At 35.8% G+C, this 12,522-nt stretch overlaps 1 protein-coding gene and 1 long non-coding RNA gene across 7 annotated transcripts in view; one reads left to right on the top strand and one right to left on the bottom strand.

Annotated features, from left to right (window-relative positions):
* LOC126714413 (uncharacterized) overlaps positions 1-3,533 on the top strand; it is an 89,675-nt gene extending 86,142 nt beyond the window's left edge. Inside the window, exon 2 of the long non-coding RNA XR_007651598.1 lies at positions 3,453-3,533. This is a non-coding gene — a long non-coding RNA (uncharacterized LOC126714413). The remainder of the gene's footprint in view (positions 1-3,452) is intronic.
* Positions 1-12,522, bottom strand: part of LOC126714408 (receptor-like protein kinase FERONIA) — a 170,861-nt gene that overhangs the window by 87,970 nt on the left and 70,369 nt on the right. The window contains exon 2 of one of the 6 annotated variants that reach the window (XM_050414547.1): positions 2,743-2,900. In XM_050414547.1, the coding sequence (XP_050270504.1) occupies positions 2,743-2,900 (158 nt within the window). Of the gene's footprint in view, positions 1-1,703; positions 2,568-2,742; positions 4,298-12,522 lie in introns of those variants that run through there. The other 5 variants (XM_050414545.1, XM_050414543.1, XM_050414546.1 and 2 more) reach the window with 5 other exon arrangements.

Here is a 12,522-nt window from a genome sequence, read left to right on the forward strand (position 1 = left end):
TCAACTGATCCAAACCCACTATCAACCGATCCCAGCCCACTGATCCAAATCCAGCCCGCCGATCCAACCTCCAAAACCCAGCACCAATGCAAGCTTTGAACGAGAGAGATGTGAGAGAGGGAGTGAGGAGGGAGGAGCTATTGTGAGAGACAGAGAGAGGAACTGAGAGTCAGAATGAGAGAGAGAGATGAGAGACCGTGGATAGAGAGAGGTTTACGCATAAAATATCAATATAACTTTTACCATTAAGCTACAGTGCAGTTCTATATTTAGAACTGCACTGTAGCACAATTGTTTTTTATTTTTTATTTTTTATTTTTTATTTTTTATTTTTTATTTTTTATTTTTATAATAGTTACATTTTACAACTTCTAATGGAGGGGGCATTTTGGGCTGAATGGTTTCTCTAAGCTTAAATTTGGCATTTAGCCATTTCGTTGCTGATGCTCTTATGTATAACCAAAATTCAAATTCTGATGATCCTGCTTATAATTTCACTTGACACACTGAATCTCACTTAACTGAGATCTCTGCAGTAGCACTTGAATTCTTTCTGTTGAACCTGAGCCTCAATGACTCTGGGAAATTATAATTAAGATGAAATTGAAATACATTGAAATTTCTCCCTTTATCAATTCCAAGACAAAATGCCTTAAATAGACTCGAGACTTTCTTTTCCTTTTTTTTTTTAGTAAAAGTTTTTTGAGAGAAGACTTGAGAATGGCAATAATGAAACCTAATTTTCAAATTGATCCTGAGTGTCTAACAATTTCCCACCCTCATGTTGTCTAATGCCTAAATTTATTGGCTTTGGCCCATGAAACTTTTTAGTGTGCTCCCTGACTCTCCCTAGGTTTAGAATCGGCTTACACATTTTTCTAAAAAAAAGAAAAAAAAGAATAGACTTACACATGGAGGAAATTTGCCATTTAACATTATTTTTGGAACAATTTAGTTGTCAGGTTTGCAAAAATATTTTGTTGTCAATGAAGAAACTCGAGTCTCTAAGCCTCGAGTTCCAAGTGTGGGCTCTTCCTATGCATACATGGGTGGGTCCAGATCTCCTCAGTCTTCTTTTTTCTTCTTTCTCTGTAGGCTTTATGGAACTTGAGTCTCCCAGACTTGAGTTTCTTCACTAAACTCTAGCCTCTAAGGCTAGAGATACTAATTTGCTAAAATGTTATAAAAACTTGCCAGCAACTAACGAAATAATTGCTAAAATAATGTTAAATGGTAAATTTCCCCCTGCATACCCAAACATATAATTTTAATGGTTTTTTTTTTTTTTTTTTTTTTTTTTTTTTTTTGGGAGTAAAAATCAGCCTTGAGATATTAGTTCTGGTTTGGGGTTCATTTAATATGGTTCTTTCTTTGAGCAAAAGGTACAAGAGTATGTCCACTTCTTCAAGCTGCCTTGTCAACCAAAAAGCAACCAGAGTGCTTGCATTATTGATCCTATAGTTCTTTTTTCTTTTTTAAATTGAACCACTATCTGGCAAAAAAAAAAAAAAAAAAAAAAAAAAAGAAAGAAAGAAAGTAAGAAAAGTGAAAGTGAAAGCATTTGTAGCATTATGGTTCTTCAACTTTAGGGATTTCAATTACAAATTTCTCCGGTGTGGTATATGGTCCGCACCTACTTAGATCCGGCAATTGCACTTCAATACGTGGCAAGGCATTGTACTCAGAAGCTGCAAAAAAACAACCTAGCTTTGGTGATTTGACCCACTTCAGCCCCACCTTCTCACTTAAAAATCTAAGAAGCTCTTTATGTGATGTACTTCTGTTCCAAAGTGTTGGACACGATTGCCCCATCTCACCTTTCTTCCTTGGTCTTGACACCACCTGATTTTCTCCCACACACAGTGGAACTTCCTCATTAATCATGACCCCGTGGCCTCCATCATCAGCAATTTCTTGCAACTCCTTTGCAAACTCAAGAGCCCTCAACACTTCAACCATTTCGGGTCTTTGATCTCTATCTTCACACACACATTTATATGCGATATTTGCATACATCTTCAAAGACTCCGGTGACATTTGAACAATCAGATGAGGATCAATGATCTGATCAAGTTTACCTTCTTCAAAACACAAACTGGCCCAAGAGGCCAAACTTTGTTGCTCATAATCTAAGCCCATATCCACTGCTGGTCTAGCACACAACACCTCAAACAACACCACCCCAAATCCATAAACATCAGACTTTACAGTTAAATGGCTGGTCCAAAAATACTCGGGGTCCATATACCCAAACGTTCCCTTCACATCAGTAGTGACGTGGCTCATTGACAGTCTTGTAGGGCCCAATCTTGAAATCCCAAAGTCCGAAACTTTGGGTACCCAATTTTGGTCCAAAAGAATGTTGCTAGTCTTGACATCGCGGTGTATGATTGCGTGCTCCTCACCTTCATGAAGGTACAATATTCCCCGAGCAGCACCAATGCAAATCTCCAACCTCTGCTTCCATGACAATGGAGGATTATCTGTGTTGTAAAGATGATCATGCAGTGCTCCGTGAGCCATTAACTCATATACAATGATCATGACCCGTTCATCGTTGCAGTAACCTATTAAAGATACCAGGTGGGGGTGGCGAAGCCTTGAAAGCATTTCGACCTCTGTCTGAAATTCGCGAAACCCTTGACTTGAAGTTGGCCCGAAAACCTTGATCGCAACTGGGGTGTGTTCATGACCGATGTAACCTCTCAATACATAACCACAGCTGCCTTTTCCAATGATAAGGTCCCGGTCAAAGTTGTTTGTGGCAGTCTTGATTTCTTGGAGAGTGAACCGACGGCCGACAACTTGTAGAATTGGCGGTGTTTCACTTTTGATGGACTTTGTTCTCATCCTTCGCCAGATAATTGTTAAGCCCAAGAGAAATATGACAGATATAACACCTACAGTGGCTTCAATGAAGAATACTGATTTTGTGCCGCTCTTGGAATTCTTGTAAGGTAGTGGTTGTGGGGCACGTGATTTGAGCGGAGATGGGAAAGGGGAAGGAGGGTGTGGAACTTCAGGATTGGGAGCCGCGAGATTGGCATCAGAGTTATTCAATTTGAACAACTCGAGACCATTGAGGATAGCATCAGAATAACCAGAGCTTGAATTAGCATTAGGACGAAGCTCTATAAAGAGAGGGCTCTTACCATTACTCGTTTTATTTGGTATCATCACAACATAGTCCCTATATACCGGAATGCCTTGCCCACCGCTCCAAGTGATAACATCAGCAGAAATCTCCACTGTCTTATTTCTTATGGAAATTCGGAACCCATTGTTACTACTCTGCTTTACCTCCGGTTGGATTTTGCAAAAGTGGAGTCTCACGAGGTATTTGAACCCCGAGTCCACTGGCAATCTCCAAGTAAGATTGTGCCGTTTGTTGTCTTCGGATGTTCTTGTAGTTCGGGCGGTCTGATAGACTTCCTTTGGTGCTGTGTAAGGAGGTATGCTTGTGTAGTTGATCTGAATTGCCCCATTACTAATAGAGTTTACATTTGAAGCAAGAAAGAAGTCGGTGTCATTAAGCCATTTCCGAAAAAGCTTACCGGAGTCATTTATTGGTGAAATGGAGTGCCCACCTACGTTTAGTCGGTAAATCATCTCAAGAGCACTGTTGTTTTGGATATGGAACTGAGAGTTATGGCCGACAAGGCGTGCACCTTTATCCCCAAATTGACCGTAGTAAAGGCTGGTGGGCATCGAGACAATTTCAATCCCATTTATAAATGCATATGAAGTATTTGTAGATGGAGTGAAGGTTATGTTCAGTGTCTGATTCTGCAGCACATTCACGCAAAATTCTTTGACAAGGGATTTTGATCTTATACTGAAGTTGCTAAGTAGAGTGAAGGGACCAGTAGTAACAGTGAAAAAGGCCTTAGACATATCGAAATTATCATGGTATGTAGAAGGGTTAAAGTATAATCTTATGAATTTTTGGCCAGGACTAACACGAAATGTGTAGGTGAATTGAGAATGAAAGATTCGAGCGGTTTTGTAAGGGTCATGGTCAATGGATGAGCCATGGGGATTGGAGAGTATAAAGGTGTTATTAGATTGTTCTAAGGAAACAAATTTTGAGTGAATACCTACATCTCCAGCCCACTCTCGGCCATCTGGGTCAGTTGAGATGCCGGAGGAGCCACAGTTAAGCATGATATCATTGATGGAGGAGGGCTTAGCAGTGACAGTAATTGTTAGGTAATTGAAGAAGAAGGACACTGAGAATAGGTAAACGAAAAATCTACAAGAGTTTTGCATGGTAGACTGACAAAACTTAGAAGTGTATGCGAAGCTGCGACTGCGAGCGATATAAAACATGTACATCGGAGTGGAAGTGTACATAGCAGTGCGCGGGGATGCCCGCGTAGATGGTCAAGAGAACCGTGTGGTTTCGTTTTGGATATAGAGATGGCTACAATTATTCTTTGGAAATCGGAGAGTAGTGACTCTTGGTCCTCTAAGAGAGCCAAAAGGTGGGATTTCTCAGTTGATTAGTAAAAGTATACGTCAAAAAGCACAGCATGCATAGTATTTTTAATTATTAGTCGAAAGCTCACTAAAGTTACAAAAGAGTGTGGAAAACTAACCAGCACGTGAAAGAAGTTCTTTATTATTGCCACAAAGATGGAGTTGATCTTCAAACTTTAATGATCTGTTTGGAAGTTTAGAGAGGGAGGAGAGTAGAGTGGAGTAGAGGAGAGGAGAGTAGTGGGGAGGAGAGTAGAGGGGAATGGTTCCCCTCCATCTTGTTTGGATGATTTTAGAATTAGTAAGGGGAAGGGAGTAATTAGTCATTCTCCTTGTTTAGATGTTTTAAAAATTAGGATGGAGAGGAGAATAAATAATTTAAATAGACAAATTTACCCTTATTTAAAAATGGACTTACCACATTAGTCTATGATTAATTTGTTAGATTAAATAATTATTTAATCAACATTCTCATTCTATTAAATACCACTAATATCCATAAAAAAAAAAAATATATATATATATATATATATATACACATATAAAACTACTATTAACTGTTATAAAATAATTTTTATTACCTAAAAAAAATTATAATAAAAATTAAATTGAATTTTCTTTATTGTATATACCTGTTCGGTTGAAGAAGAAAGAGTTTAACCAAAAAAAAAAGAAGAAGAAGAAAGAGGTTTTCCCAGCGAACCCCAAGGAGAACTCGTCAGAGCGAGCCACCATCATGTCGGAGCACGGCGATTGGAGATCGACAGCGATGGCGTGGTGGTTTGGAGCGGCGACGATGGCGTGGTGGTTTGGAGCGGCGGCGATGGTGGATTCTCTCTCTTTCTCTCATTTCGATCCTCTCTTTCACTCACTCCGATTCTCTCTCTCAGATTATATGTGGGTTTTGGTTTGTTTTGAATTTTTGTTGTGGGTCTCTCAGATCGGCGTGGATTGGATATCAAAATCGGCAGCAGGGATTGAAGATCGGCGGCGACAGCATTGTGGTTTGGAGATCGGCGACGATGGTGGATTCTCTCTCTTTCTCTCATTCCGATCCTTTCTCTCTCACTCTGATTCTCTCTCTCAGATTGGATGTGGATTTTGGTTTTGCTTTGAATTTTTTGCAGGTTCAATCGGAATCGTTTTGCTTCTCTTTTTTTTTTTTTTTAATTTTTGTTTTGTTTTGTTTTTTTTTTTTTTTTTTTTCGTTTTGATTTTGTTGTTAGGGTTTCAATTTCTAATGGAATTTGTATTTCATCGTGAGCTTGAATTTTTCTTGTTGGGTTGCCTTATTTGCAAAGTCAGTAACAACAGTAAATAGTCAGATTCAAAATTTTTTTTTTCTCATATTTTCTCGGGAAACAAACAAAAATTATTTGAATAATCTGTTTTTAATTTTGTTAATTTAAAAAGGTTAAATTAGGAAATTGGTTTGATCAGTAATTTATCTACTCTACTCTTCCTCCAAATCTCTCCAATTTGGGGGAATTAAAAATGAGGGGTTAGAGGTAGTTGAAACCCCTCCAAACCCCTCCAAATCCCTCCCCCTCCTTCTTTAAAAAAGCTTCCAAACAATGTAATTGGATTACTCTCCCTCCCTTTACTCTACTCCCCCTCCATTTTCAAACTCTCAAACAGGCCATAAAGCAATAATGCAAATAATAAAACAAAGAGTTGGGTTGTTGTTGGCATAGTAACAATTTAAATTTAACGTGTTAGTCTCAAATAAATATTATACGCACTATCATAATTTCCAAGATACGTTTAATTTTTTTTTTTTTTTACTAGACTCCTATCTTAAGCACACATTCTCAACCAATTAGTAATGTATGAAACTTATCTCATGGAGCTTGTCTATACGGGCAAAACTGGAGCAATGACTCTCGTCAAACCAGAGGGCAACGTAAGTGAGTCATAACATAAGTGTGTTATGACTCACTTATGTTATTCCTATATTCGATGTCAATAATAGGGCCCTCAACATCTTTTTTTTGATGAATAATAAAATTGTATTAAATAAAATAGAGCCCCTATGCCTTGAATTTAGTAAACAAGCTGGTGATTGTTTCTTGTTGCCATTTGAACGAAGTTATGAGGGCAAAATGTGCAAATTTCCTTTTCATGCAAATTATACAGCCTTCTGCTCTCTTTCTCCAACTAATTAGGAAAATGTCACTCTTTTGTAACTCGATTTTCTAAAAATCGAATTTCAACTTAAAACTTGATTTTTAGACAATCGAGTTATAACAAACTAAAAATTATCAAAAAAAAAAAAAAAATTTGCTGGAACTTGAGCTCCATGAACTTGAGTTCCATGCAATTTTTTAAAGCCCTATAGTGGAGTTTTAAAACATGCAAGTTATTTTTATTTTATTTTATTTTATTATTTTTTTTTTTAAAGTCTGATCGCTCCATAGGGACCCTATAGTGGCATTTTAAAGCCCTATAGTGGCGTTTTAACATGCAAGTTTTTTTTCTTAAGTCTGATCGCTCCATTAGGGAGCCCTATAGTGGCATTTTTTATGGAACTAGAGCTCCATGAACTCGAGTTCCATGCAATTTTTTTGTTTTTGTTTTTTTATTTTATTTTAGTTTTTTTAAGTTTTACCTATAACGGCGTTTCATGGAGGCCTATATTGGCCTTTTTTATGGAACTCGAGTTCATGGAGGCCTATAGTGGCTTTTTTTTTTTTTTTTTTTTGTTTGATTGTCCATACTTGATTTTCTACAAATTAAGTTTTACACTGAAACTCGATTTTAAGAAAATCGAGTTACAAAAGAGGGACATTTCCCTAATTAGTTTGAGAAAAGGGGCAGAAGACTATATAATTTGCGCGAAAAGGGCATTTGCCCAGATTCCTCGAAGTTATGAAGCGTGCAACAATTTCTCATTACATTCACTTGTTGACATGATCTATAATGAGCTATCATTTAAAAAAAATGAAAATCGAGCATTTTAAATGCCAAAACATCTTTTAATTACATTGCAAAGAGATGAATGTATGTAATTGAACCCATTGGACAACTCCCACCTCAAAAATCTTGTATATGGAATCTTTCAATGCAGAATGGAGGTAAAAAAAGAGAGCATAATTTCTGTCTGGAGCTGGCGTAAAACAACTCTTTTACGCAACTCTTTTACGCCACCAATGATAAAGCACCACGTCAGTTCTTTAATGAAAACCCAATACACTAGCACACACAATCACAACTTAGACCTGGAGAACTAACGCCTACACAATACTCTTGGACCTAGAGTATTTACACCTAAACCCCAAATCAGATTCCTCCTCTCCTTTTAGCACTAGAGCTCCACCTGCCACTGCCCCCATCTCACACGACAACTTTGGAATTGGCGCCGCCTCACTGAACCTCAAGGTTTGTTCTTTTATGATTTGCTATTTCCCCAAATTTTGGATTTTGAAATTTTGATGGGTTTGAGATAATTTTTTGGATATCAATCTATTCATATTGGAATGGGTTTTGTTGATTTGGTATGGATTTTGCTGTTTTTTTAGTATTTTTATGGGTTTTAATTGGATTCTTTCAATGGTAGGTTCAAACCCTGAAAAAAAATAATAATAATAATAAAAACCTGATTGAGTTTTATTTTTTAGCTAGCCTGGGTTCTTATGATTTTTATTTCGGCTCAAAATCATAATTCTTGTGTGCTTTTTTTTGAGTTATGAATTTTTTTAGGCTTTTTATGTATTTGGATCCCCTGAATTGCTCTGCTCATTGTTCTTTTGAAAGAATTCATTTAGTTAGTTGAATTGTTCTTTAAGTGGAGTTGAAAAATATGACAAGTTGACAACATCAAATGGAGAATATATGTTCTATTACTTCATTTTCTAAATCTTTTAGTAAATGATGCCAACTTTAGCTTGTGGTTCAATCTTTAATCTGTCACTATTATTAATTTTGTTGTTGACAACTTATCTATCCGTCTAAACTTTTCAAATGAAACCTTTTACACCCATATGAATGATATTTGAACTCATGCTTCCTTTTAATTTCTTGATAGGCTTTGGGTGCTGAATCAAAAACAGAAAAAATATGGGTGAGAAACTGCTGAACTGATCAGTGTACAAATGGTTTTTCTTTTCGGCAGATACCTATAATTTATTTATTGTTTCAGATATTACATTTCTTTGGCATGTCTAATTCATTGTAGAACATTATCATTGTCATTGGCATCTCACAATATGCTCATTATGTTGTGATTAGATAGCACCTTCTCTCACCCCATATATAAGGTTTAGAAGGTGAAGTCATGAGTTCAAATCTCCTAGGTTTTTGTGAGTTGTGTTTGTAATTCCTTGATTTTCTCAAACTTGTAAATGGTTCATTGTCCTATTTTTTGCCTAATACTAATAGCACTAGCATTGATTTTCTATGTGTTAATTTAAGGGTGTTGTGAAATTCTTTTGCTCACATCTTCTCCTCTACATTAATAAGTCATAGGAATTGCTAGTATCAAGGGAGCAAATAGGATTGATTTACTTGACCTGGAAACATATGATCTTACTAGCCGAGTTGCCTTGGGGGAAATGCAAATGACTACACTGATCAGAAGACCTTTACAAGATGTTGTGTTAGATGTATTGTTTTTAAAAGAAATTGGAAAGGGGATACTGTGAATAGAAGCAACCATATGTTATTCATGAACTTGTCTTATCATTGTTCTGATTGTGTACAGGTCATTCTGATTTTATCATTTTGTTCTCTGGATGAAATGGATTTGATTTGGGGTGTGCAACACTTGGTTTTTGTTAAATGTCTGCATATAATGATTTCAATCTATATCATTCATTGTCTACAAGTGATTTTTTTTTTTTCTCTCTGTAGTTCAAAGAACAGTTGTGTTGTCATGATCATGGGGCTTGCACTTTTGTAGCTTCAAATGAACGTCATATTGATCTAAACATTAAAACTTCAGTGAGAGGAGTAGTTGTTGCGGAAGATTAAATTTCAAGTTTGAAATAAATCAAACAAGTAAAATAGTTTCACAAATGTGAATTTGTATTGATGAATATGTCGTACAATTCACTAAAATTACGAAAGAGTGATCCTTTAATTTGATCTCCTTGAAAGACTTGTTGATTGGAATTGTGGTAATGTGATCCTGACTCAAACACCAAATATCCTTTAATTTGGCTAAAGAATAGATCAAAGACTCTTGAAACAAAATTTCAACGAATCTCTGGCTATAAGCTTATTAGAAATTCTTTATTCTTCGTGTTCTTCGCATGTTCTTCATCTTCGAAGGTTTATGGTGGAAGTTCTTTGGAGTTTTTGGGGCTTAATTCCATAGAGCTTCTTTGATTTGTGGTTTGTTGAAGTTTCAAGAGGCTTTTGAGCTTGATTCCAGCAAACTTTAAGATCTAGGTAGGTAGTTTGGATGGTTTTGCTTTGAATGTTCTTCGATTTTGAGGTTGAAGTTCTTGAAGGCTTTGAGGCTTGATTCCTATAGAGTTTCAATACTTCTGAGTGCTTCTAAATCTTCTTTGATGCTGCTTGTGCTCTAGATGTCTTGGTGTATGTCCAAATGCCTTAGGAAGGCTTCAATTTATAGTAGTTTGAAGGTGGGTGAGCGACATGTGTCAGAATCTGAATGGTGACACATGTCATAGCCTGATTGGAGGAGCTTTAAGACTTTTCCTCCAAGACACATGGCATCGTTTGATTGGCCGAAATGTCTTAATTTTCAAGGTGACACATGTCAGCACCCGATTGGACTACTTATGTCATTGCTTACACGCACTGATGTGTGATTGGTTTTTTGCATGCTTTTTATGCTTTTATTTCAATGACACTTGGTAAATCTCTATTGGTTTTCGAATAGTGATAGCAGAACCTAATTGCAGTACATGGCGCTTTGTAATTGACCGTACATTATGGACTTGGTAGTATGACGTGTCAGCTTATGATAGGTCGGGAATTTTCCTTCTCTACAACTGTTTTTTGATTTTAACAATATTGGAGGGGTCCTCTCTCAATCACTTGAGCTAAAAAAAATCTTAGAGCCTAGCCAATGTCTTTTTTAATGTTAAGTTTATCTCTTTGTCCATTCATGTAGGGGATTCAACATGATGCCTAACAAATGAAGAATTTGTAAAAAACCAAAAGGGATTGATTGAGATTTTCTTGATTGAAAGTTCATAACTTTCTGGTTGAATAATGTAGAACTTTGTATCAGCTTGAGATAAAAGTTGAGGTTTGGTTGTATCCTGTACAACTGTGATATGTTTGGATCATGTGAATCTTTGAAAGAATGCAAGGTTTTAGATTGCCTTCTTATCTATTTACGAAAGTAAAAGTAAATGGGGGGTTTGATCTTTATATTATAAAATTTTTTGCTATATTTTTTCCCTCACTCTCTGAATGTGTGTAATAGAATTTAAACTTTGTATAGGGTCTATTGTATGATATTCGGATTATGTGCATGTTCATAACTGTCCCCAATCAAACAAGTTTGCTAATGGGTTTGCAAGCAAAACCATCTCCTAAATATAGCTAATGAAGATTCTACAAATAACAAAATTGGAGTATTCTCCAATTTTGTGAATTTCATTATATGGAGAGCAAAATTTGACCCCACCTAAATATGGTTGTTTATTTATAAGCAATGAAGAGTTGTAATAATAATAATAATAAACACTTTTGAAAAGTGACTTATACCTTCATTGCCAAAGAAAATACACATTTTAAAGGTCACTTATGCTGAAACAAACACTCTAAAATGTTGCCAAGGCTCTCTTCTTTTTCTACAAAGTTTCTAGTAAACACTTTTTCTTTTGCAATTGTTTCTTGAGTGAACGACTAGTTAGGACTTCAGTACAAGACATCACAACTATGATAATTGTGTGCAGTAGGTACTTGCATAGAGTTAGTTAGAACAAGCATCAAAGTATTATACATTGTTAGTTGCAGTGTTGAGTTGTAATATGTGTACTTTGCAGTTAGTTACTTAGTTACTACTAACAGTACCACAGTAACTAGTATAAGACTGAGATGATTGTAACAAGAAGAATTGAATAAGAATGCATTTGTTTAGTTCTCATTGAGACTAGCTTGGAGGTTGATTCCCTCGAAGAATCATTCGAGGACTTGTTCCCTCGAAGAACTACCATATTGAGTGAGTAAGAGAATTAGAGAGTTGAATCACTAAGGATTCTACCACGACCCTTCTTACTCAAGTAAATTCTTCAATAATAGAAAAAAAAAAGTCTCACTTATCCCTCACTCAAGCAAGGTCTTTACAAAAAGTTTGCTTGTCCTTTGCTGGAGTGGAACTTAAATCGCTTGAGCAAAACTAAATTTTGCTAGAGAAAATTTAAATCTTGATCAAGTGAGATTTTGAAAATTTCAATTTAATTTTACATTACAATACACTCTATTCTTCTAATTACAACGATGTATAACTTCAATGTGGTAAAGGGAAGGAAATATTTGTCTAGGATAGATTATAGTATTATACAACTCTTTCATATGATTACATAATTAGCATGCATTTGACAACAAACAGAAGAAAAATACAAACTATATCATAGTAAATTTATCATGGTCCATCCTAATTTATTTGATTACAAGGGAAGAAGTATATTGTTCATAATCAATGACAATGCTTTCTGTGTGTCCTATCAACAGTCCTTTCCAGCAACACCAATAACTGCTCCAACTTTAGTCTTCCCTATTGCAAACCAGCATAAAGAAATAACTCAAGTTAATAAACAAAAGTGGGTCTAGAAATGGACTTACATCTAATTATAAACATCAAGTTTAGATTGAATTAAAACTCAAATTCAAATTGACTGAGCTAGAACCACTTTTTCTTCATTAAAGTGACATACATATGAAATCAACCAATGGTTAATCCAAGATAATATAGGATACTAAGGATATAGTATGCAGACTTTAGAAAATTTAAACGATGTTAGGTTCTAAGACTTTAGGAACTAAATGTATTAGAACTTTATTATGTATTATGTTGGCAAACCATGATCAAAATATAGAGTCTAGGTTAGGCTCTCTTAAAGTGTG

This window comes from Quercus robur, chromosome 2 (genome assembly GCF_932294415.1).
Source record: "Quercus robur chromosome 2, dhQueRobu3.1, whole genome shotgun sequence".
In the NCBI taxonomy this organism is placed as follows: domain Eukaryota; kingdom Viridiplantae; phylum Streptophyta; class Magnoliopsida; order Fagales; family Fagaceae; genus Quercus; species Quercus robur.